General features: G+C 50.4%; 1 protein-coding gene across 1 annotated transcript in view; it reads right to left on the reverse strand.

Moving 5' to 3' along the window:
• The window catches only part of SULF2 (sulfatase 2), a 131,443-nt gene that overhangs the window by 98,881 nt on the left and 5,791 nt on the right, over positions 1–26,771 (reverse strand). The window contains exon 2 of the mRNA XM_037742978.1: positions 4,415–4,690. Coding sequence (XP_037598906.1) covers positions 4,415–4,589 — 175 coding nt within the window. The 5' untranslated portion in view covers positions 4,590–4,690. The remainder of the gene's footprint in view (positions 1–4,414; positions 4,691–26,771) is intronic.

A 26,771-nucleotide genomic window follows, 5' to 3' on the forward strand; every position in this document is an offset into this window, starting at 1 on the left:
AGGCAAATAATTCTTTTGAAATGCAAACATCAGGTTGCGCGGTGGCTCACGCCTGTGATCCCAGCACTTTGGGAGGCCAAGGCAGGTGGATCACCTGAGGTTGGGAGTTCGAAACCAGCCTGGCCAACATGGTGAAACCTCGTCTCTACTAAAAAATACAAAAAAATTAGCTGGGTATGGTGGTGGCGCACCTGCAATCCCAGCCACCTGGGAGGCTGAGGCAGGAGAATCAAGTGAACTCAGGAGGTGGAGGTTGCAGTAAACCACGATTGCACCACTGCACTCCAGCCTGGGCAACAGAGCGAGACTCTGTCTCAAAAAATAAAAGAAAAAAAAAAGAAAGAAACACAAACATTGCATCCAGTTTCGTGGGGCACACTTCAAATCTAATATTGGAAAGGGCCACTAAAAGCCACCTATCTCTGCCTGGTGTGAACACTCAGGAAAATGAGCAGTGGGGAATCTGCCCAAATATTCTGGAGCTTGGAGTCTGGCTGTGCTCTTAACCCTCTGACACAAGAGCCACCACCACGTGGTGCCCATGTAAGTGGGGCCCCTACATTAAAAACTTGAGAAAGTTCATCTCTTTTCTAGCCTCTATCCTGCTAATCAGGTCAAGAAGAACGTCTTGGTAGGCGCTACTTCACCTTTAACGCCTCTTCCGAAACTGCCCATCACCTTCACTACAGCAAAGACGCACCAGCTTCGTGGGGGGCAGCATCTTGCTGAAATTTAAAAAGTTTTCACTGTGTTTGGTTTGGCAGTGATCTTTTACCAAAGGCAATGAGTATTGGTGTTTCCTTTACAGTCAGAATTTAGGTGTTCCTTTTAAAATAATATTTAAGCTTCAAAAATAAGTCCAGTTAAAGAAATTCTCAAGTCACAGATCAGAACTGGGATGCTGCAGAAATGCTCCTGCTCCAGGCCAGAACCATGTCTTAATCCTCTTGGTATCTCAGAGCCTGTCGGAGCCCCACCGGTTCCCCAGAGGTTGGCTCAAATTAAGCCAGTAAACCCTGGCAGAGCCCACAGATTCTACAGTGTCCCTGAACAAAGGACATCTGTGAACAAGACCACCTCCACGTGTCTCTCCCTCTCTTATTCTTGTGGAGCAGAAGGCCAGCAAAAGTCAGCGGGTCTCCGAGGGCCATCAAAAGACAGGGATATCCCCAACTACTTTGAACAAGTATTGATAATGTAGTCCCCTCACGGATTAGTATGGCCCTAGAAGCAGTTCCCCTGGGCATGTGACACCTCAGGGAGTCAGATGTGTGCAGGGAAAGGAAAATCGAACATACGTGGTACAGCCCTGACCCCGCAACCCTGCAATAAGGAAACAGAACAAGCCCCTCATCTTGTGTGCCTGGGACCAGTCCTCCCAACCAGACCCTAATGAGGATGGAAGGCTGTTTGCTGCCCTGGGACTGGAAGGATCCTGGGATTATCTCAGTCGAGAAGTCTCCAGCCCAGAGGACTGTCAGAACTGCTGCGCGGATGGGCAGAAAATAGCAAATGATAAATTTTTTAGGACCACCCGCTGACTGCCAGTTGTAGCAGACTGTGAGATAATGTATTGGGCTTTTTTGGGACATGCATTATTGATCTGGGTCTGTCTAGTGGTTTATAAAAAGCCTGTCATTCCCCTCCCATGACCACCTTCCCATCCCTCACCTCCTGGAGGAAGCTCAGCCTTCTTTAAAACCCAGCGCTGCTTCACCAGATCAGTGCTACTGGTGGAAGAGGTCTGGCTTGTTTGTAGAGGTCAAGACTTGTGGGCTCTGATCTATACAGTGTAATGCTATTGGGTAAGAGCTGACAGAGGCCACTGAACACCAGGGGCTCTAAACCCACTGCATCTACCTCCTGGAATTTATCCTTCAGAACCACTCCCTTGCCTGTGCAAAGATGCATGTTTAAATTCCCAGCAACAATATCTGTAACAGTGAAAAACTAACATACATACACACTACCAATCTGGAAACAACTCAATATCCATCCCAGGAGTCTGGCTAAATAGAGCAGTGGTTAAAAGCATGGGTCCTGGGTTCAAATATTGTTTTTCTCTTTTTTTCTGAGATGGGGTCTTGCTCTGTTGCCCAGGCTAGAGAGCAGTGGTGTGACCTAGGCTCACTGCAGACTTGACTTCCTGGGCTCAAGTGATCCTTCCACCTCAGCCTCCCATTAGCTAGCTGCTACTGTAGCCAACCACCACCCTTGGCTGATTTTTACATTTTTTTTTTTGTTGAGACGGGGGCTCACTGTGTTGCCCAGGCTGGTCTCGAACTCCTGACCTCAAGCAATCCTCCCTCCTCAGGCTCCCAAAGTGCTGGGATTTCAGGCGTGAGCCACGGCATCCAGCTCAAATCTTGTTTAATCACATTTTAGCTGTGGAAACTTGGACAAGTGGCTTCTCTCTGCCCCAGTTTTTCCATCTGTCAGAAGGAGAGAAGAAACCTCTGTATCTTAAGCCAGCCATGGCTTTCACTGCTCTCCTCTCTCCTGCGTTTACTTCATAACCGTGGCTCCTTTCCTTGTATCTGCATACGCCATTGGTTTCCTTTATCTGCATACACTGTTGGTTTTATTCATGAATCACAGACGCAAAATGGAGTCAGATTCAGACATGACACTTGGCTGGATCATGTTGCGGTAGTAAAAATATATTGTTCCTAAGAGTGGGTATTCAGACACTCACCTATTCATTCGGGCCCCAAATCTAGGAGTTGCCCTTGAAACTTCTCTTTTCCTTAACCCACATACCTAACCCATCAATCAGTTTATTTCCCAAACATACATCAGGTGGGACCACATCTCAGTGCCCAGGTCTGAGCTTCCAGCATCCCTACCCTATCATGGCACTGGCCTCCAAATGGGCGTCCTGTTTCTGCCCTTACCCCCTGCAATTTCTTTCATCAAAAGAGTCGGGGTCCTGTTGGAACCTAAGTGAGGTGACGGCCTTCCTCTTTTTCAGGCACCCTCATCCATGTCTGCTTCACTAAGAATCAAACTCAAAGCCCCCACCATGGCCACAAGGCCTGGTGCGACCCGGCCCCAGTGGACTCCTCAGCCTCATCTCTTTCCATCATGGCCCCAGCTCCCTCCACTCCGGCTTCCTGGCCCTTTTTTTTTTTTTTTTTTTTTTTTTTTGCTCCAAACCACCAAGCTCATTTCTATCTCAGTATCTTTGAATTTCCTGTTCTCTCTACCTGGAATGAACCTCCCCCCAGTTCTCTGGCTCCTGACACAGTACACTGAATGGAACAAATGCTTAATAAACATCTGCTGGATGAATGAACGAATGTGCAGGGCATCAGAAATTCCTAGGCATGACTGCAACCAAAACAGCATGGGGGCTACAGGATGTGTGACTGAGAAGCCCTGAGGTCCAGGTGTTGCCTGCAAGACCTCACTGCAAAATTCTGCAACAAACAAAACACACCTCTCTGGCCACAGTCTACAGACTCTCCATGGTGACCAAATGTGGCTCATTCTAAATGCTACCAGGAGACAGGTATCCTATGTGTCAAACTGTCAACAAAATCTCTGGGCTCTAATTGCTTCCTGGCTACAAATTCTTTTTGCACGGAGAAGCTCCCAAAGAAAAAAAATCTATACTTGTGATCATTAATACAAAGCATTGCAAGAAACAACTTAGTTCATGTAAATTACCTTTTCCTGGTAGCTAAAAGACAAATTCAGGTTGCCAAGCCTAACCTAGTCAGCCTTTTCATTTGTTGCCCCCAACAATGTGCTGTTATCCTTTGATAGTGGACAGAGGCTAAGCGACTGCTCTTCACCAGATCAATGATTGGCAGTCTCTGCCACAATCCACAAGAGCCTCCAAAATCTGGTTCCAGGCGCATGTCTCATTTTTTTTTTTTTTTTTTTTTTTTTGAGACAGAATCTCACTCTGTCACCCAGGCTGGAGTGTAGTGGCATGATCTCCACTCACTGCAACCTCTTTCTCCCAGATTCAAGTGATTTTAGTGCCTCAGCCTCCCGAGGAGCTGGGATTATAGGCACATGCCACCATGCCTGGCTCATTTTTGTATTTTTGGTAGAGATGGGGTTTTGCCACGTTGGCCAGGCTGGTCTCGAACTCCTGACCTCAGGTGATCTGCCAGCCTTGGCCTCCCAAAGTGCTGGGATTACAGGAGTGAGCTACCGCGCCTGGCCTGTTTTAACTCTTTGGAGAAATCCAGGAACGGCTCTGCAACTGGAGAAGGGTAGAGACCCTAACCTTGAGGACCCAGTTGTGACCCCAAACACATGTGGGTAGCCCATGTCTTGGTTTCAATGTACTCAAAGGTGAGCTCTATGAGTCGCCACCACCGCCTTGCCTCAGGAGCCTCAGCCTAGCCCAGGGACCCTGCACTGTGGGGCCAAGGTGCCACCCTGGGGCCCTAAGGCTTACCCAGCTCCACATCCTGGTCGTCCGTCAGCACCAAGATGATGTTGGGGCGGATGTTCCTGCGTTCCCTATGAAACCTGTCTCTTATGGGGAAGTACGACAGGAAGGCCGAGCTTCCAGCCAGCAGGGAGAACACAGTTGCGGACAGCAAGCACAGCATGAGGCTCTGGGAGCCCATCTTCTTTTCTTTGCTGATGTGGTGCTTCTTTCGGGATGCAGGAGTCTGAAGTTGCGTCTGTGGCTCTGTTTCTTGTCCCTCGTCCCTCTTTACTCGCAGATCTAGAGGAGGAGGAAGAATCAGGTCAATATTTATGTCAAGGCTGCCGGCTGCTCATTCTTGCATAATGATTTGTACGGCGGCTGGCACGAACAATGGGAGTTTCTTTGAACGGGTGGCTATGGCAGAGTGAAAACCGAACTCCGCTGAAGTTAGCAAACTTTACAATTTGCTTGCTCAACAGACTGGCAGAAAAGCCTTCTGGGGCCACTTCTACAGAAAGAATTTCTTCCCTGGATCCAGTGAGCCTCTGATGTGTCGGTGGCAGCCTGAGACCAGAGTCAAATCATCAGCCCGTCTCTGAATAACCCACCTAGTTCCACAGACAAATCGTCCCCAGGGAGAGGAACAGCAGTGGGCTGGTCTTGGGGAGTGAACACTTGTGATCTTCTCGCATCTGCCCACCCCGTGGGGTAGAGAGGTGAGGGAGATGAAGACCCAGCTCCCCAGCAGCAGCGGATTCAATCAGGGGTTTCAACAAGAACCCAGAGTTAGACGTTTTGGGCTGGACAACTGGCATGTTCAAATGCCAGATCCTCCACTCACTGGCTCAGTTTTTCCGTGAGCAAGCCAGTTTAGAACCTCAGGCTCCCCATAAATACAGTGGCCGTTATAAGACAGGGCCATTATAAGATTTCAGTTCATTGGGGATGTGTGTGAAAACACTTTGTTAAGGGATCTTGTAATTGGACAAAAACGTATTCCTATTAGATTTTTTTTTTTTTTCCAGACGGAGTTTCACTCTTGTTGCCCAGGCTGGAGTGCAATGGCACAATTTCATCTCACTGCAACCTCCACCTCCCGATTCCCCTGCCTCAGCATCCCAGGTAGGTGGGATTACAGGTGCCCACCACCATGACCGGCTAATTTTTCGTATTTTTAGTAGAGACAGGGTTTCACCATGTTGGCCAGGCTGGTCTCAAACTCCTGACCTCAGGTGATTCCCCGCCTTGGGCTCCCAAAGTGCTGGGATTACCAGCGTGAGCCACCGCGCCAGGCCTCCTATTAGTTTTAAGTTGCAGAATAAACAAAATGACAAAAGAGAAAATTGAGCACTAAAAGGTAAAGGGGGAAGACCCGCCACGGGCCGCTTGCCCTCAGTCATCCCTTGGCCCCAGGTCAGACTAGGTCGCAAGGAAGGTGGGTGTGGGAGGTGGGGAGGCAGGGAGGCGGGGAGGCAGGGAGGTGACTCTGGCTCGAGCAGGTCTCTAATCTGGCCCTGCTCTTTGCTCTCTGCGGTCATTTTTTCACTTCTTGAGGAAATGAGCCTTCAAGTTCTATCCAGATATAGACTTTTGGTATCATTTATTTAAAACGAGAGAGCGAGTGAGCAGAGAGCCACAGCCTGCAGATGCACCGGGAGGAAGCCAAATGCCATGGGGGCGGCTGTGTTGCTGTGACCTTGAGAGGGTCTGTTTGTCCTTGCCCTCCATGGGAGAACCTGGCTATCAGCTTGAAGTCACAATTCAGGGACTCAGCGAGGGCTCCACGTTTGGCAGGGGGATGTGCTGCCTCCCTTGTCTCTCCTGGGGACGGCAAGGCGGTCTGAGGGGTCTCCTGCCTCCCTCTTCCCTGCCCTCATCCTCCATTCTTCCCAGGGCAGCCGGAGGGATCTTCCTAAAGTACAGACCAGGCCACTGCACTGGGCAGGAGATGGCACAGCACCCCCTGCAGGTGCGGACTGAAGGGGGTGCTCACCTCCAGGTTGTGCAAATGCCAGGCACTTGCCTCACCTTAGTGCCAGTCCTGTGCCCACCTGCTGCACCTTCCCTGGCAACTCATGGCTCACAGGATAAAACGCAAACTTCTCGCCAGGGCTGCCTGGGTGTGTGAGATCTGGCCTCTTACCACCTCTCTCCAACCTCTCCTTTGCAGCCCCACTGGCTTCTTTCTGTTGATTGGACAAATCAAACTTCTCTCTGCCCCTGGGTCTTGGCACTTGCTCTTTTAAAAGTAACTCCTGGCCGGGCGCAGTGGCTCACACCTGTAATTCCAGCACTTTGGGAGGCTGAGGCAGCTGGATCACATGAGATCGGGAGTTCAAGACCAACCTGACCAATGTGGTGAAACCCCATCTCTATAAAAATACACAAATTAGCCAGGCGTGGTGGCACATGATTGTAATCCCAGCTACTCAGGAGGCTGAGGCAGGAGAATCGCTGGAACCCGGGAGGCGGAGGTTGTAGTGAGCAGAGATTGTGCCATTGCACTCCAGCCTGGGTGACAGAGTGAGCCTCTCTCAAAAAAACAAAACAAAAACCTCCTCCTTTGTACTACTGGTTCTTTCTCTTCTGTCAAAGAAGCAAACATCCTCACCTCAGGGAGGCCTGCCCCGACCACCCTATTTAAAGTGGGCCCTCCAACCCAGGCACTCACTGCATTTTATAACTGGTTTTATTTCTCGTTATCACCTCTACAGCCTGCAATCTATCTTATTTATTGTCCAATTCTTCCCTACTAGGGGGTCAGCTCCCTGAGAACAGAGACAGGCTTATGTTGTTCATGGCTGTCTCCAGGCCTTGGCACAAAGAAATAATCAGACAAAGAAAGAAATGGAGGTTCTGTTAAGGTCCTTTGAGTTCAGCAGAGTGAGGGAAGCCGGGCTCGGCAGGGCTGTGCCATGGTCTGGGTCTACATGGCTCAGAGGCGTCCATCACTGATGCCCTGTCCCAGCCGCCCTCCATGGACACCAAAGAGGAGCTGGCCATTGTATTCGCTGGGCAGTGCTATGATTGAAAAACCCCAGGAAAGTTCCCTCCTGCTCCGCTGCTCCCCCAGCTCCGCTCGGCGCCCTGGGAGGCTAAGCTCTGCGGGCAGGGACAGCGTGGTCGGCACATCCCAGCTCTCTGGCTTCAGGCTGGGAGGCTGCAGCATAGGAGGCAGTGGGAAGTCAGAGGGTTTGTTCTCCCTCTCCTGCACGCAGCAGCTCCCCAGACAGTAGACTTCATGCCTGTCTCTATGTGTGGGCAGAGCTTCTGCCGGGGGCCCCTTCTGGCTCTAGTGTCTCCCCAGTTCTGAGTTCACCTCTCCCTCCTCTTGCCCCGTCAAGCCGAGGGAAAGTAAGGGCTCCTTCTGCTGCCAGCTCCGGGGTGCTGTGTCACTTGTTTGCTCCCTTTGCCCCACCTGCCTCTGGAAATGGGGCTTTCAATCAACTCTCCCAGCTGCCCCGATGTGCACCCTAATTTACTTCATTCAGGGACCTGTAACCTGTGTCAGGCTGGCCAGGACATCCTGTCTCCCTCTAGCACCTTCCCTGGGAGCAGGAAGCAGGCTTCACTCAGTGCCTCCTTCCCAAGTGGCTCTGAGAGAGAGTCACAATTTCAGGGGAGCTGGGGGCACACTTGATACAGTCATCTGACATGAGAACTGTGTTTCACAGGACCAGAGGACAAGCAATAGCTTCCTTCTCAATCTCTCATCTGCAGCAACATACACCTCATGACAGCCAGAGCCACCGTGGTGACTGTTTGCTGGGCACCTGCTTTGTGCCATGTGGCATGATGGTTAAAGACATGGACTTTGGAGTCACTTGCTGAAAGCTTGAGTACTAGCTCAGGGTCCTTCAACAAGTAACTCCAAAGTCTTTGTGCCTCAGTTTCCTCGTCCATAAAATGGGTGCGCAGGATTAAATGTGTTGATACAGTGTGCTAGGGCTAGAGCCTGGCCCATGGTACTAACTGGAACCCGTAACCCACAGTGTAAACCATCATTAGATTGTCCCTACCGGGGCAGCTGTGTCCCACAACTGACACTCTGTGGAATCGCCTTCAACCTCCATCAAAGCACTCTCCTGCAAGTACGATTATTAGTTCCAGAGAAAACTGAGGCTTCATTACCATCCTAAGGCCACCCAGAGAGAAGATGGCAGGGATGGGATATGAATTCTGCCCTCCCTCACCCTTCAGTGTGGGCTTCTCATCACGAAACTCAGGTTTCCCAACTCTCTCCCTTCAAAGACCGCTGCCCCGATTTCTGCTGAATCTGCAGAGCCCTTCGATGATTACGGGCTTAATGTGCTTCTTTAAATGGTCTCATTTTAAAATAAAAACACAAACACCTATTTTGGGAAGAGAAAACTTCCTATCCAAAGATAAATGGAAAGTGGACATCGCTTCCCTGTAGAGCTAATTGTACAAATAAAAGTTGAAGAAAGCGGAATCGGTGGAACTTGATTCAAATAGCTTCCGAGCCTTCGAGTGGCCTCCTGCTCACACATTGTCTCTTCTGAAGTGAGACTAGCAGGTGTTGAAAGGAGCCAAAGCACCATCTGAGACTGCCTGCTGGAGGTAGCTGGAAGCTGCAAGGCAGCTGGAAAGGAGACAAGCGCTAGCCATGGAATCATCCCGGAACCACCCCAAATCAGCCATCCTCAGACCGTGCTGTTTATCTCATACGGTTTGGCCGTGTCCCCACCCAAATCTCATCTTGAATTGTAGCTCTTATAGTTCCCATGTGTTGTGGGAAGGACCCAGTGGGAGATAACTGAATTATGGGGGTGGTTTCCCCCATACTGTTCTTTTTTTTTTTTTTTTTGAGACGGAGTCTCGCTGTTGCCCAGGCTGGAGTGCAGTGGCACCATCTCAGCTCACTGTAACCTCCGCCTCCCAGGTTCAAGCAAGTCTCCTGCCTTACCCTCCCGAGTAGTGGGGACTACAACTATGCATCAGCACACCCAGCTAATTTTTGTATTTTTAGTAGAGACACAGTTTCACCACGTTGGCCAGGATGGTCTCGATCTCTTGACCTTGTGATCCACCTGCCTCAGCCTCCCAAAGTGCTGGGATTACAGGCAATGAGCCACAGTGTCCGTCCTTCTCCCATACTGTTCTTGTGGTAGCAAGTCTCACAAGATCTGATGGTTTTATAAAGGGTTTCCCCTCTGCTTGGTTCTTATCTTCTCATCTGCCATCACGTAAGACTTGCCTTTTGCCTTCTGCCATGATTGTGAGGCCTCCCAGCCACACGGGAGTATCAGCTTATTAAACTTTTTTTTTCATAAATTACCCAGTCTCAGGTATGTCTTTCTCAGCAGCGTGAAAACGGACTAATACATTATCAGTGGCCCATGTCCCTCCATCGGGAAACACTACGGGATCTTTGCACTTGAATCTATGGATGCACCAACCAGCTTGCTAAAATGCACGTTCACATTCCTTCAGAGAGACAGACATGGAGCGCTAATACTGGGAGAATTCCGATGGGATGTCCCACAAATAGCAACTCTCTTAAACTGAAAGCCAATCACAGAAGCCTTTTGAAAGCTTGCAACACACTGCAGTCTCTGCTCTGTTTGCAGGTGTCAACCCAATTAATATGCACACCCACCCATCAATATTTCACCCATTTTATGAAGAAGCTGAGGCGCAGAGAGTTAAAATCACTTTCCCACGATCATACGGGTATGTAAATGGCAGAGAAGGGGTTCAAACCTAGTCTGGCCCGACGTGGACGGCTCAACCAGGACCCCCTGGAAGCAGATTTTCAAGCAAGTTCCTAAGAGTCTCCCAGCCTCAGTTTCCTCATTTGCCAGGCGCTCTCTAAGGGCTTTTTTGGCCCTGGGCCTATGATGCCAAGGTGCAGGGGGGCTGGGAAGGGCAGCCTTCTTTGGGAGCTTTGGGCTAGGTTAAGATGGAGCCTGGGGGCGTGGTCAGCTGGACTTGGCTCCCATGTTGGTTTCAGGGCATCCCCCACTCCTGGGCAGCTATCACCCGCTATCCTCTGGATGGAAGTCAAAGCTCTGGCACCAGAAGCCAGAGAATAACAGGAGCTAATTATTTCATCAGACCAAGTCATCAGTGGGTCGATTTTTGATGAATTCCCCTGGCTCAGACTTCTCCTGGCCTCATGCCAGTCTCTCTCCGGATGCTGAAGAAATCAATTAAAAATGACACAAGGGATTCTGCCTTTTTTTCTTCTTCTTGGTAAAATATTCAAAGTGGCTGAACTGAGAGAGTAGCCAGTGAACCCATGCAGCACCAGCCGCCTGCCTCTCCAACCCTGCCAAGGACACCGCCTCTCCTTCCCACCAGCTCCTTTCCAGGTCCTTCTGGCTCTTCCTCTCTATGCTGAGTCTTCTCCAGGACCTCGGCAAAGGCTCCCTAGCCCAGGAGACATCTCTGGAAACACCTAACATCGTGAGTATTTAGAAATGGCAAATGCTCAGGATGAGGGAGCCAGAGGCAGGAGGAGGCATTGGTCAGACGGGAAATGTCCATGAGAGGCAGGAAGAAAGGAAATGGTGGATGTGTAGATACATCCCATGGGCTGGGGCCAGAACCCCACAATAGAGCTGGAGACCTCCCCAGGTGGTCCAGAGAGCTCTCTCTTCCTTCATTTACTTTACAAATATGTATGAAGGGCCTGCTATATGTGAGGCAGTGTTCAGTGACAGAATCCTGCCCTGATTACAACAGTAATACATTCTTCCCTGTCCCCTGGGAGGTTCACTTGGATGTGCCGCCTCCAAGTGACAGATAAAGCCAGTAAGCAGCATGGCTATTTGCACACAGACATTCTGATCCCAGAGCCTACTTGTTTGATACTTATGCTGACTTGGAAGGCAAGAAGTGACACCTGGGACTGAGGTTAAGTATGCTGCATAAACAGGAAGAGGAAAGGGGAAACTGCTGGCCTGGGAGCAGTCAGGGAGGGCTGCCTGGAGGAGTACTCAGCATAAACTCTGAGCAGCTTAAAAGGAACAAAGTTCTGAAGAATCCACAGGATTTGGATAGCCCATGAAGAGGAGGGTGGAGGGCAGAATGTTTCAAGCAGGAGAAACAGTTTGGGCAAAGCAGGCAGAGGAAACAGAGAGAGGCCCCTGGAGGGATGGGAAAGTGTGGTCCCAAACCTCACAAACCCAGAAGCTGTCTAGACAGGGGATGACACACGCACATCTGTTAAACTTTACACTCCCGTGTCCCCCCTTCTTCCTGGCTACAGTTTCTCCAGCCTGCTCTCTTCCTCTTTGGGGCTGTCAAAGAAAGGACAGAAGCGCCTGTAACCTGCAGGCCACAGCTTCTCCCTGTCTCCCCTACCTCGGCCCAGGCCATCTGGTAGCTCTCCCGGCCTGTTCCTGGAATTCCAAATGGAGGCAGAGAACCAAGTCGGCTCTCAAGAGCAGGGCGGGGGACAATAGAAGGGTCATTCAGAGAGAGGAGGGAAAGATCAGGTTTCAAGATGAGGGCTCAGGATCTGGAAAGGAAATTAGGGCATAAAGATTGTAGGCCAAAAACGCAGGGCTTAGGAACCCAGCTGCCTGCCTAACTACTGATGTAACAAGAAATTCCTGAAGGCTTGTGCGTGCCAGGCACGAAAAGAAAAGAAAACTCCCTGCCCTCCTGGAAGTGATATTCTGAGTCAACATATGAAAAGCTGGAGTTGAAAGACTCCAGCTAAACGTTAGAATGATCGGAAAAGAGGGCTGGAAATAATGGCAAATCGCAGGCAAACTGTTAGAACAGGGTGGCTGTGGATCACAGCTAGAGTGCAAAGGAAATTTAGAAACAATATATTCAAGTCTTAGGAAGCAGAGCACCAAAATGTTTTGCATGTCAAGTAAGTAGATGTTTGACAGGTCATATACTTCACACCTTCAAATACCCGAGCATCTGCTAAGTGCCTTGTACTGTTTCATGATCAGTTAAAAAAAAAAAAAAAAAGACAAAACTTCTGATTCTCACGGAGCTGACAAACAGAGCGGACAGAGGCAAGTGAACAGCCCAATACTTGCTTGGGGGAAAATGCAGCAGGGAACAGGCTGAGTAGGAGGAGGGGTGGGATCTGGAACTAGCCTGCATGGGTTCAGATCTTGGCTCCACCACTTACTAGATGTTGGGCAAGTGTCTGACCTCTTGTCTCACTGACTTTATCCAGAAAGTGAGGACACTTACGGCACTTGCTAGAGTGGATCAACAGATCTGTATGCAGAGTGCCCAATCAATGCTGGCTTGTGTTATCTGCCAGGTTTGGGCCACCCAGCATTAACTCACCTCCTTTCCATGACAGCTCCCGATTTTCTTGGGGATCTGAGGCTGGGTGTGATGGCTTACGGCTGTAATCCCAGCACTTTGGGAAGCCAAGGCAGATGGATGGATCACTTGAGGTCTGGAGTTCAAGATCAGCCTGGCCAACACGGTGAAACCCCATCTCTACTAAAAATACAAAAATTAGCCAGGTGTCGTGATGTATGCCTATAATCTCAGTTACTTGGGAGGCTGAAGGAAGAGAATTGCTTAAACCCAGGAGGCAGAGGTTGCAGTGAACTGAGACTGCATCACCGCACTCCAACCTGGGCAACAGAGCAAGACTCCATTTCAAAAAAAAAAAAAAAAATTATTGGGGATCCTTTTCTCCCTACCCTTCGTCCACAAAGTTCGAATTAGGCTCCAGTTCTGGAGCGCCAAGGCTGGACCGTGAGTTCCAGACCTGAGCCAGTCAAAGCCTCCCCACCCCTGCCTTGGAGATGGGCCAGAGTAATCCAGGCGCTTTGGTCTGACTGGTCAGGAAGAGGCATCCAGTTTTTACAACTGGCTAACTCACTCCACATGGCTCCAATGTGAGGACCAGGGAAGATACTGATGTCACCTTGCCTGGAGTGGGGTCGGGAATGAAGCCAACACACAGAACACAGAGTAGTGCTGTGAAATGCAACGTTCTTGGGTCTTAATGGCACTGGACACCGAGATCCAGCCAAGCCTGAAAGAGGAAGATTTATTGCTAGGTTCTTTGTTTCAGGCCCAATAAATTATTCTTTCTCTTTAACTAGTTTCTGTTTTCTTCTTAAGTCAGTTTCTCCATACTTTGACTCTTTAAGATCAGGAGTTAAAATTCCTTTTTTTCAATTAGGTCATATGTAGTTGCTCTTTCTGTCACTTGCAACCAAATGAACCCACATGGGTGGGTGCGGGGGGGGGCAGGCAGGAGGCAGAGGGCCAACTTGCCCATCCTTCTTTGACAACTGATAAGAGTAGTTGTCGTGGAAAAGTGGAAGGAACGTGGGTGTGGGAATCACAAATTCTGGGCCTGACTCGGCCACTCTGAACTTGGGCCTCGGTTTCCTCATCTGCCAAGGAAAACAGACTGTTCCCTGGGCACGGCCTTGCAGACTGGGCTGGGTAGAGTCTGGGAGGTGAAGACAGCACCTTCCCTGGCCCTCCGTCCCTGAAGCAGGGCCTGCTCCGTCACTCCCACCCTCCGTCCCAAAGCTGCTCTCTTTAGAGCACTCATCACAACCTGTGATTCCTCTGCTCTCTGGCCTGAGGTGTTTTTGTTGTTGTTTTTTGAGACAGAATCTCACTCTGTCAACCGGATTGGAGGGTAGTGGTGTGATCTCAGCTCACTGAAACCTCCGCCTCCTGGGTTCAAGTGATTCTCCTGCCTCAGCCTCCTGAGTAGCTGGGATTACAGGCACCTGCCACCACACCTGACTAATTTTTGTATTTTTTTTAGTAGAGATGGAGTTTCGCCATGTTGGCCAGGCTGATCTGGAACTCCTGACCTCAAGGGATCAGCCCACCTTGGCCTCTCAAAGTGCTGGGATTACAGGCGAGAGCCACTGCACTGGGCCTGGGTTTTTATTTTGCAGAGGCTCCTCCATCCACCAGAAGCTCCCATGGGCACGGGTGTCTCTTGGTTGCTCCCCACCACAGCCCCAGTTTCTGGCACAGCCAAGGTGTTAATTCTTCCAGGTAGTCAACGGAGATTTCCTGAGCACCTACTATGCTGCTAGCCCTATTCTCAGTGCTGGTGATCAGGAGAAACACTCCTTCATGGATCAGACACCAAAATAAATTACATGGCGTATGAGGCAATGCGTCCCAAGGAGATCAAGTCCTAAGGGGGAAGGCTGGAGTGCTAGGGGATGTAACTATTTATTTGAGATGGAGTCTCACTCTGTCACCCAAGTTGAAGTGCAATGGTGCGATCTCAGCTCATTGCAACCTCTGCCTCCCAGGTTTAAGTGATTCTCCTGCCTCAGCCTTCCAAGTAGCTGGGACTACAAGTGTGTGCCACCACGCCCGGCTAATTTTTGTATTTTTAGTAGAGATGGGGATTCATCATGTTGGTCAGTTGACCTCGATCTCCTGACCTCGTGATCCGCCCACCTCAGCCTCCCAAAGTGCTGGGATTACAGGCATTAGCCACCATGCCTGGCTAAGGCGGTGTAACTTTCAATAGGGTAGGCAGCGAAGGCCTCTCTGAGAGATGACAATTGGGCAGATCCCTGCAGGAGGGGAGGGGGCATGCCTTGTGGATATTTAGGGGAGGAGCATCCTAGGCACAGGGAACAGAAAGCATTGACTGTCCTGAGGTAGAAAGATGCCTGAGGAAGGGGCAGAAAGGGGGCAAGTGTGGCGGCCCTCTTGTGATTCTGAGTAAGGGGGCTGGGGGTTCTACCCTGCGGGTGATGTGATCTGGTGTAGCTTTTTTTTTTTTTGAGACAGAGTCTTGCTCTGTCGCCCAGGCTGGAGTACAGTAGCACGAACATAGCTCACTGCAACCTCCATTTCCCAGGCTGAGGCGATCCTCTCACCTCAGCCTCCCAAGCAGCTGCGACTGCAGGTGAGGACAACCATGCTCGACTGCTTCTAAAATTTTGGGGAGAGATGAGGTCTTGCTATGCTGCCCAGGCTGGTGCTGAACTCCTGGACTCAAATAATCCTCCCATCTTGGCCTCCCCAAGGGCTGGGATTACAAGCGTGAGCCACCATACCCAGCCCTGATGTAGGTTTTAACAGGATCCTTCTGACTATGTGAGAAAAACAGACTTTGGGGCATGAGGGAGGCCACTGAGATGACTAGGTGGGAGCAGGAAAGGGGCAAGAGGTGGATGGTTTCTGGATATTGTTCAGTGGATAAATGAATGAATAACTGCAAGGTAGGAAGACTGGAATTGGCTGAATGCTCCAGTTACTATTACTGTGTAACAATTTACCTCAAAACTTAGTGGTGAAATAAAATCTTTCTTCTACGCTCAGAGGCTCCTGACCATGAACTTGGGCGGGACACAGCAGGAAGGGCTGGTCTCTGCTTTGCAATGTCTGAGGACACCACTAAGAAGGCTCAGCAGGGCCTTGGCTTGTCTGGCAGTCGGCTGGGAGCTTAGAAGGGGCTGCAGAGTGGGCACCATGTGGCTTCAGTGTGGCTTGGGCTTCCTCACAGCATGGCGGCCTTGCAGTGGGGTCTGATTTCTTGCACAGCAGCGAGGTTCCCAGTGATCTAGGAACCCAGCTGCCTCATCTTTTCTGCTGTCCCATGGTGCTCCTTCCACCAGGGCTACACATGTCTGGCAAGATTCAAGGTGGGGGACACAGACCTACTTCTTGACAGAGGAGCATCAAGGTCCCACTGTGGATGAGCCTGCAGAGAACTGTGTGGCCATCCTGGAAAACAGTCAGTCCTGCTGGGTTACAGAGGCCGGCCAGGCCTGGGGCAGCCGCGTGGGCCTCCCCTGCAGGGCATCCTCCCTCCTTGGAAGTGAAACCCGATCTCAGTCAGCCTCTGTCCATCCCTGACTGTCAGGGCTGGGTGATCCCTGAGCCTTGGAAAGTCCTGGGGCAACCTGAAGATTGCCCCAACCCCACTCTTCCTTCTCACATGACCCAAGGGGGTTAAAGCCATGATGTCGAGTCCAGGGGGTTCTGAGTGGGGCCGCAGGTTGAACTGAAGGGCCTATACTGGGAGCTAGAGTCACAGTAACAACCTCTCCTGCTTATTCCAGAGAACACATCTGCCCAGTTCTATCTATGTTGCAAACATTTTCTTCCCTTTTTTTTTTAACCACCCCCGGCTTATTTTTAGGTAGAAAGGAAGCCACCTGACAAACCCAGAAAACCCAACAGAACGATAAGACCTGATTTGGGGAAAAGGCCCCAACTTCCCCCAAGCTCTTCCCTTCTGCAGAGACGAGAAATTCTCCAGCTCAGGCTCTGCCCTTGAGCCCTGTGCTTGAAGCCACTGTCAACATGGAGGTGGCCCTGGAGTCCAGGAGGGAAGGCTGCTGTCCCTGGGAGCCCCCCCTCATCAGGCAGGTATTGGGGCATCAGTGGCAGGACACAGCAGGGGGGTGAAGATCCGGAGGCTTCAAATGAGGGATGCTGGGCCAGGGCTTTGGGACCAGGCTTGGAAGGATACTAATCATGCTAGCTAGGCAGGTGACCTGGAAACATTTCCCAACCTGCCAGAACTCCGCCTAGGATAACACAGCTTCTCCACCTGGGCCAGAATCAGCTACTGCTGTGGTTTTTTACAGGCAGCTCCCAGGAAGTTTCTGGCAAGATGGCAGCTTCCAGGGCAGGGGCTCCTGGTTTGAGGCAAATGGTACAGGCTGGTCTGCTCTGAAAGGGACAGCAGAGCTGATCGTTACCCTCTGTGCTCCATCCCATATGCCAGGGTCTCGGAACAAATAAATAAATTTTTAAAAGTCTGGTATAAGTAGAATACCCAAATCTGGGCCTAAAATCATTCATTCGCTCATTCATTCACTCACTCATTCATTCATTCCCTCTCTTATTTCAGTAAATTTATTTAGAAAGTAAATAAATAAATTTATTTACCCTGGAGGAACCAGCACCCACTGCTATAAACCTGAGTCTGTCAATCTCGGCACTGCTGCCGTGTGGGTGGGATCATTCTTCACTGGGGGACTATGCTGTGCATCACAGGGTGTTTGGCAGCGTTCCTGGCCTCTGTCCATGAGATGCAAGTCATACCTATCCTAATTGTGGCAATCAAAAATATCTCCAGGCTCTGCCAAATGTCCCGCTCGGGGGCAAAACTGCCCTTGGTGAGAATCCCTGCCATATTTATATGGCAACACTATAAACAAAAGCAGTGACATTGTGGTTACGTTCTTGCTTGTCAAGGCTCTGAGCTTCCCCTTACAATGGGAGTAGGTCTCCTTGAAGACCATGCAGGAGGAGTTAACTCGATTCCCTCCTTGATGACTCAGAGGCTTAGAGGAGAGCAGAAAAGGAAAAGGAAAAGGGAATGACCTGCTTCCGGTGAGATCAACACCATTTATGCCCTGTGCATGGACAGCTAAGATGAAGACTACACCTCGATCCAGTCACTGGGACCCGGTCGGTGAGGCCAGCAGTCTGGCATAAGACCTGGCCTTACAAGAAGTCTGGTTGTTGTCTGGTTGCCTTTAGAGAGGGGTTATCTGTTTGCAGTGGCCTTTGTCTAAAGCAGAGACAAAATGCAAATGCCTGTCAGGGCCAGGCGGGAGACCTGAGTGAGTGAAGCCGCCTAGATTTAGGATAAGAGACGGGGTGGGGCCTGGACTACATTGGAAACACCATTTCCAAAGTAAAAACTTTCAACCTGTTTTAAACACTGAGCAGGTCCAATAAAGCCCCGCTGGAGCTTGGCCTGGGAGCTATGTGCAACTCTTCAAAGCTATCTGATCTTTCCTGAGTACCTACTATGTGCCACATGCTGGGAAACGGTGGTGGCCACCAGGCAGGCCAGGCCTCTGTCCTCAGGGAGCTGTGACACCTTGGTGAGGGAGACGATGAATAAAGACAAATTTCAGACTGTCTTAAGAGCTTTGAAGGAAGCTGTAAGGTGACAGGATGGACAGTAAATTGGGAAAGGTCTCTCTGGCATGAGGAGGTGGCATTAGAGCTGAGAGCAGAGGTGGCCAAGAAGCCAGTTGTGGCCAAAATGCTTTCTATGCAACAGAGGAAGTAAGTGCAAAGGCCCTGGGGTGGGAATGTGCAGAATGAAACCAACATTGTGTGGCCCACGGGAGGCTGGACACCCCTTAGCCCCAACCTACGCCTTCTGGGTAGGCCACACCCACTGTCCTTTCTGGCTGTTTAGAGGAAGTGCGAATCAGATACAGAAATTCCCACCTCTGTTCTTTGTTCCTTTGTCTCAGCTGTGGGCAAAAGCTTCCCTGGCAGGGAATTACAAAGTTATTTCTGCAAAAGGCCTTTGGCCAAAAGCAATAAAGTCCGGCTTGAACAGAGTCATTATTCACGCCTAATTGTGGGCTGGTTCTCAGTGTAGACTACCACGCTGAGGACTGACAACTCCACCTTTCTAACCCTCCCCCTTTTCAGCCCCGCATTTTCTTAGCCCTGTTTACCCCCACAGAACATGTATTTATGTTTCCAGAGACTGTCGTTTCCTTCCAGAAGAATATAAAAGGAATAAAAGGTATTTTGACAGCTCGGTATTAATAATCCAATTACTTCTTTCCTTTTCACCCAATCCACAGGCGAGCGTGCGGTCCTCAGCCAGCTCGCCCCTGCTATTAGCAGATGAGCTGCTCATTAGCTCACCTTGGAAACGGCCCGACGCTTACAATTACTTCAGAAGCCGGGGGAAGGAGTCAGAAGCAACTTTTACCAAATCACCCGCTACATTTGGAGATGCGCGCGGAGTGCCTTTGGAATGACAGGTCGGCTTCCCAACTTGGCGTGCTGTGCAATCTAATTAGCAGCCGGAAATAGACTGGCAAGTGGGAGGAGAGCCCGGGTCAGGGGCTCTGCGAGCTGGGATGAGTCTGGATCCGTTTTTCCGACTAGCAGCCTCCCCTGCCGGGGGAGGGGGGGACCTCACTGGGTGTCACCAGGGTGGAAGGCAGTCTCGCTGGCGGGGCGGGGTCTGGGAGGAGGGAGTGCAGGCGTTGAGCCCGGGTCCCTCATTACCGAGCATGCTCTCTCTTCAGGAGCCAGAAGCAAACTGTCCCCATCTTCCGGAGGGGGATGTCGAGGCATGGCAGGGGTTCTAGGAGTTGCCTTTGCCCCATAACGTGGAGAGCAGCTTCCAGACCTCCAGCAGCCCCTGAGCTATGGGGCCCTGGCGCTGGAGCAGCTGCCACACAGATTTGGGCATTCCACTTATATCGGACTTTCAAAGTCCATCGCTTCGTTTTTAAATGTTCATTGCTCTGGCAGGGATGGAGTCACCTACGCAGGGGCCGTTCAGAGAGTTCTCACTATTTTTGTCCATCTGGTCCCCTTCTTTTGACAACAGCACCCCAGCTTCCTTTTGAGGACTCTCTCTCCTCTGCCAAGATGCCTCCATCCTCTCTGCCAAGGGATGATCATGTGACCAAGATTGGCCAATCAGACTTTCTCACCATGTCCCCAACTCTCAAATGAAGTGTCAAGGGCAGAAAGAAAAAGGAGGGGTGCATTTGTCGCACTGGAATGGAAACCCTCCTTCAGGAGGCTGCTAGCAACTCCTGCGCTGAGGTCCCCAGAATTTCCTCAGTTCCTGCCCTGTCCTGAGCCCCCCGTAAATCCTGTTCCAGCTTGAGGTAGTAAGCGCTGGGCTCTGCGGCTTACAATCTGTGATAAATTGGTACTTTGGTGGACTCCAAAAAGCCACACTGCCTGGCATTCAACCCCTTGTGTGGGTTCCACCTCATGAAACTGGGCTGGCTTTGTGACCTGTTTTGACCAAGAGAAGGTGGCAGAAGTGATGCTGTGCAGGTTTTGCAGTGAAGCCTTCAGAGGCCCTGGCAGCTTTCATTTTTACACTCTTAGAAGTCAGGCTACCCTGAGCCTGCCATGCTGTGAGGAAGCCCAAGCAGCCATAGGGCAGAGCACACGTGGAGAATAACTGAGCTCCCACCTGGTGACCAGCAAGAGCTGCCAGCCATTTGAGTGGGGCTGTTTTAGACCTGCCAGGTCATAGCACATGAAGCTAAACAACCACTTGGTCAACCCACAGAATCATCTGAAATAAAATGTTGTTGCCTTAAACCACTGAGTTTGGAGTGGTTTGTTACATCGCAGAAACACAACCCAAGAACGCTCAATGACGCTAATTGAGCCCATTCCCCCAACAGGAGTGTCGCAAATGACTATGAGGTCGAGGCTTTCGATCTCCTGGGCCAGTGAACACTGGGGGAGAACATCATTCATTCGTTCCTTTAATCTTTCATTCAAACAGCCAGTAAGCCTGGCACCGACGGTACAAAGATGAACGAGCTTCAATGAGGGCATCACACAGTGCCTCATTTTCCGTACTTATAAAGTGAAGACGATATTAAGCCCTCTTCAAAGGTTGCTGTGATGATGAAACACTGGGCAAAAAGTAATCAATAGATATTAGATGTTATTATTACTACACACTTACAATGAGAGTGTCTAGGGACACTTACAATGTCCCTAGAAGTGTAGCCATTTGGTACCAAGTATCACAACAGGAGACAAACTCAAATGCCTATGTGGGCCAGGCAGGTAATGTCAATGAGTGAAACGGACCCATAAAGAAACCCCACAGCCCCTCTTCGTCTCCAGCTCTAAATTGGCCACTTTTGGTAGAGACAGTAGAACAGACAAATATTGCTTCACAATGAGAAAACCAGAGGGGAAAGTACAATGAGAAGTCAAATGAATTGGTTCACCATCTCAGGCTTTAGGGAATGATAGGGACCACATCTTCCTATTTTTCAGGAGAAGCTAAAAACCCTAATTTTTAAAATGTGAAATCTCATAGTTGTTAAAAATCTGACAACTATCTAAAAGGTTCAAACAAAACATTTCTGGGCGCTGAACAGAGCCCCTGGTTAGCCAGCCTGTGACGGCCTATTCTAACAGGATGGCAGAGCAAGGAGAGACTTCGTTTTGTCACTTTCACCGTCTGTAAAACGAGGTTGGAAGATCCCTATGTCGTTGAGTTGTTACGCATTCACAGGAGCGACACTTAAACCGCCACTGGCCTGTAGGAAGTGCTCAGTAAATGTGAGCTTTCAGGAGGGTAGGTTGGGGAGAGGTGGTCAAAGAGGCTGGTCTCTTGGGCTGTGACAGCTGCTCTTTCAGGAAGAGACAATTTAGGGAAGGGAGTCGTCTTTTCAAGGGCACATGCAGAAATATCCACCCCAAGAGCCCTCATTAGAATGTCACCATCGACCTGGAAGACTAGCTTGGTCCAAGAGTGATCAGAAGTCGGGGGTCCCACCAGCCCTTCTGCAAAGCCATGAGGTCCCTGCTGTGAGCATAAAGGGGACAATCCCTCCTCTGTAAGCAACGCTAGCACAAAACCCCAGCTCTGGCATCGGGGAGCAAGTGAGTGTGTGAAACCAATCCTCCCACCCACCCTGCTTAGCTGTCTGCAAACGACTAACAGTGAGCCAGCTCTGCCTGTAGCTCTCCAAGCTGCTTTCTTTTCTTGCTTCCTTCATTCAAAAAATATTAACCGAGTATCCACAAACTGCCAGGCCTCATTCTTGGTGCCGGCGATACAGCGATGAACAAGATAATGTCCCTACGAGCACAGAGCTTACTTTTCGGAAGGAGCCAGGCCCTTTCCCAGTGTTTGATTTAGAGGTGAGTGCAAAAGCCGACCCCAGGCCAATGAAATGTAAAGCAAGTTCTGCTGGGGTGGGAATGTTCTGGCAAGGATTTCACTCTCTTATTAAAAGAGAGACAGCAAGGAGTTCTGTCCTATAGTCCTACTTTGTAGGGAGAGGTGATATCTGGAGCTATGGCAGCCACATTGAGACCATGAGGCAACAAGGCCAAAGACATGATGGGAACAGAGGAACAGAGGCATGAAAGATCCTGAGACCCTGGATGACACTGCTGTACTGAAAAACCAGCCCCTTGGCTCCCCTGCTTTGGACTTTGTGTTATGTGAGAATTAAATGTTTCTATTGCATAAGCCACTGTCTGAGATTTGATTCCTCTCAATGAAACCATTTCAATTCACATTCAAATGATCAGGACTCTAAGCTACTAAGAATCCTAGTAGGCTTTGCTGGTCTCTGAAATACCCAGATAAGTGGCCTGCAATCAGAAGTCCGTGGATAGTGTCTGTCTTGAGGGCATTCCAGAAATGGGGCTTTCGGATGGTCTGATTTTCATCAAGCAGGAACATCTCTGAGGCTTCTGTGAGCTAACAGTTTTTTCTACTTCTTTTCTTATCTTCTTTCCAAAAGGCTCCAGGTCAGGCAGGGTGGCTCATGCTTGTAATCCTTGCACTTCGGGGCATCGCTTGAGCCCAGGAGATTGAGACCAGCCTGGGCAACATAGTGAGACCTCATCTCTACCAAAAAAAAAAAAAAAAATTTAGCTGGGCGTGGGGCATGCATCCTTCTACTTGGGAGCTCGCGGCTGGATGGTACAATGAGCTCAGCCTGCTCCAAAGTGAGCGCCTCACAGGAGACCCTTCAGAGGGCTGGCCCCAGCCGCGTGCTCATGATTGCTTTTTAGCAGAAGTCATGGTTGCTGAGGCCCTGGGTTTGGCACAAGCACAGCTGCCCCCAGAGCACAGTTCTGGTGGGTAGGGCCATGGCAGACCTGGCCCCAGAGCTACAGCAACCAGCAGGGGCCAGCTTGACTTTCAATACCATGAAGACAAGCCTGCACTCCAGCCTGGGTGACAGTGCACGACCCTGTCTCAAAAAAAAAAAAAAAAAAAAGCTCCACTTCTCTGGCTGCTGGGGTGGGTCAAGTCACCCGCTGGGGCTCTGACCGTGAGTCAGTTAGAAAGCTGTTGGCCACATTCTTCCCCTAACACATCTGGCTTCCACCTGGCCAAACACATCCTTGCTATTACTTGTGGTCCCTGGGGATGGCACCAACTCACACACACAAGACCTGGCTATAGCAGCTCTGAGTTTAGGATAGAATTTATCGAAGATTCAAGCTGGGCCCAGGCGTGCTGAGCAGGGGGCCAGGCCAGTCCTTTTGTAAGATGACGCTCCATGGCGGAGGCCAGGGCCACTGGGCAATGAGCATTTTGGAATCATATTAAGAGAACGTAGGAAATTCAAAACATTCTGGTTAGAGAGAACTCCGCAAAGTCCTGGTCTGGGCCAGACGGCAGCTCTGAGAGCCATGCCAACAGCTGTTCCTCCCAGAAGGCATCGTGCTGCCCACGAGGTCCAAGATCCCACATGACCTTAAGCAATTTCCGAAGGGCGACTGTGGTGGAGCAAAGAATATTTAATTCTGTCTGTTAATCACTGAGCAACCAGGCGATGGACAAGGGGAGGCTCAGCCCGAGCCTTCAGGAACCACTTGGAAACGTCGGAGAGGTAAGCATGAGGGATGTGCTAAAAATATTCATCAAACACATTCATGACAGACAGCAGGGGGAGGCTGGGGGGGAGAAAACCACACTAGAAAACAAAACACATTCTCTCAGGGTGATCATGTCCAGTCCCACAGCTTAAAATAACATCGACAGGCTGATAACTCCCAAATTTAGGTGGCCAGACCCGACCGGCTACAGACATTTACATTCGCCACCCACTCAGACCTCCAGGTCTGAAAGCTCAAACCCCACATTTGGGGTTCACCTCAAACCCCACATTTCCACATCGAATTCCAGATCGCTCCTCCTCCCCAAAACCTTCTCTCCTGTCTTCCCTACTTAGCAATCGCCCCGCACCAGGCTGCCTTGTTATCTTTGATTCCCTGGCAGAATACACCACGGATATTCGGGCTGAATCATTTTTCATTGTGGGGTCACCCCGTACACTGTAGGTTTAGCAGCACCCCTGGCCTCTACCCTCTGGAGGCCAGTAGGGAGCCCTCCCCAGTTGGGACAACTGATATTGTCCCCGGAGAGGGCTAAATGTTTCCTGGGTGTCAAAATCACCCTTAGTTGGGAATCAAAGCCCTTTCCGTCACTCTGTAACCCAATCCACTAGGAAGTCCTGTGGCTCTTCCTCCAAAATACATCTCCAGTCCCCATTTCACTCCATCTCCATGGACACCACCACGGTCCCTCCCAAATGACTAAAAGTCCTGGTGACCCCACTTCCACCTACACAGCACACCTCTCATAGGAGCCAGCAGGATCTTTTCAAAACACAAATCATATCATTCCCTGACTTAAAACCCGCCAGTAGTTTTCCATTTTATCTGTTTACTTTTGAGATGGAGTCTTGCTCCGTCGCCCAGGCTGGAGTGCGACGGTGCAATCTCGGCTCACTGTAACCTTTGCCTGCTGGGTTCAAGTGATTCTCCTGCCTCAGCCTCCCAAGTAGCTGGGATTACAGGCATGCACCACCACACCCAGCTAATTTTTGCATTTTAGTAGAGACGGGGTTTCACCATGTTGGCCAGGCTGGTCTTGAATTCCTGACCTCAGGTGATCAGGAATTAGCCTCCCAAAGTGTTGCGATTACAGGCGCGAGCCACTGCGCCCAACTGGTTTTCCATTTTATTAAAAATAAAGTCTAAAATTTCTTAGCATGGCCTGTATTTCTCATCTCTGATGTGCCCTCTTCCACACTTGACTTCTTTTTCCTTGACACAGAGTCTCACTGCAACCTCTGCCTCCCGGGTTCAAGTGATTCTCCTGCCTCAGCCTCCCAAGTAGCTGGGACAACAGGTGTGCACCACCACGCCTGGCTAATTTTTGTTTTTAGCAGAGATGGGGTTTCGGCATTGTTGGCCAGGCTGGTCTTGAACTCCTGACCTCCAGTAATCCGCCTGCCTCAGCCTCACAAAGTGCTGGGATTACAGGCGTGAGCCACTGTGCCTGGCCTATCCTACTTGACTTCTACTTGTGTTTGGAGCAGGCTCCTCCCACCACCTCCGGGCTTTAGTACTAGCTGTTCCTTCTACCTGACATTCTTTTACCCCAGATCTTCCCAAGGTGGCTCCTTCCTAGAATCTAGGTCACAGCTCAAAGGTCACACCCTCACAGAGGCTCCCCTGACAGCCTGTCTCAAGTTGCCTCCCACCCCATCCCATCATGCAGTCATTTTTCTTTATTTTTATTTTAATTTTTTTTTTGAGACTGAGTCTCATTCTGTTGCCCAGGCTGGAGTGCAGTAGTGCAATCTCATCTCACTGCAACCTCCGCCTCTTGGGTTCAAGCGATTCTGGTGCCTCAGCCTCCTGTGTAGCTGGAATTACAGGCAAGCACCACTACACCTGGCTAATTTTTGTATTTTTAGTAGAGACAAGGTTTTGCCATGTTGGCCAGGCTGGTCTTGAACTCCTGACCTCAAGTGATCCTCCCGCCTCGGCCTCTTAAAGTGCTGGGATTACAGGCATGAGCCACCACGCTGGGCCTAGAGCATTTTCCCTACCTTCTGACATCCCCTGCATTAGGCAGGAAGACAGAAGCCCACGCTCCAGGGCCCTCTTCCCCAAACCCTCCTGTGGATATAGAATAAACACGTGGCTCATGCCCCCCAGATCCAGGACCCTCCCTGGAAGTTTGATTCAACAGGGTCTGGTCTTTGCCTTTTTAAACAAATGCTGCCAGATGATTCTCATGATGGGAGGCTGGACAAACACTGCCCCTGCCCCCCAGAAAGCACAGTATCAAGGTCAGGCCCCATCCTCAGACACTAAGGCAGACAAGTCAGGCCTCTGATGCCTGCTGGCCCTGGTGGGAGGGAGGGGCACTGCCCAGGCAGCTTGTTTTCCTGGACTCCACCTTGGCCAAAGCGGAGATGGGTCCATCTGGCCAGCACTGCTCACATTAGTGGCCTGCATCGTAGGCACTGACCATTCACCTCTCCAGCCACCAGGCTTCCCTTTCGCTGGGGACAACCCTGCTCTTTTCTTGCACACTTTAAGGTCTCAGCAGTCAGCCTCCATCCAGCTCCAGGGAGAGGCCTGTGAGCCTGGGTTAAGCCGAATGTTGGCAAGTCATTTCCTTAGCCAGTGACTGGTTTGGACTAAAACAGTCCAGTCAGAGGGAACCATGGGGCTCAGATGGGCATTACCAGATCAGAGGCTTGCTCTTTCCTTTTGGGCTTAAACCGGAGGGGATGAGACCCCTCTGCTCCGTGACACCTGTCCTGACACCTAAGTTATTTTATGTTTTTTGTTTATTTAGAGACAGAGTTTTGCCCTAGTTGCCCAGGCTGGAGTGCAGTGTCGCGATGTCAGCTAACCACAACCTCCACCTTCCGGGTTCAAGCGATTCTCCTGCCTCAGCCTCTTGAGTAGCTGGGATTACAGACATCCACCACCACACCCAGCTAATTTTGTATTTTTAGTAGAGACAGGGTTTCTCCAAGTTGGTCAGTGTGGTCTCAAACTTCTGACCTCAGGTGATCTACCCACCTCAGCCTCCCAAAGTGCTGGGATTACAGGCCTGAAACCCAAGTTATAACAGCCAATGCTTACTGAAGGTTTGCCTGGGTCAGAC

The sequence above is a fragment of the Cebus imitator genome, unplaced genomic scaffold (genome assembly GCF_001604975.1).
Source record: "Cebus imitator isolate Cc_AM_T3 unplaced genomic scaffold, Cebus_imitator-1.0 Scaffold132, whole genome shotgun sequence".
In the NCBI taxonomy this organism is placed as follows: domain Eukaryota; kingdom Metazoa; phylum Chordata; class Mammalia; order Primates; family Cebidae; genus Cebus; species Cebus imitator.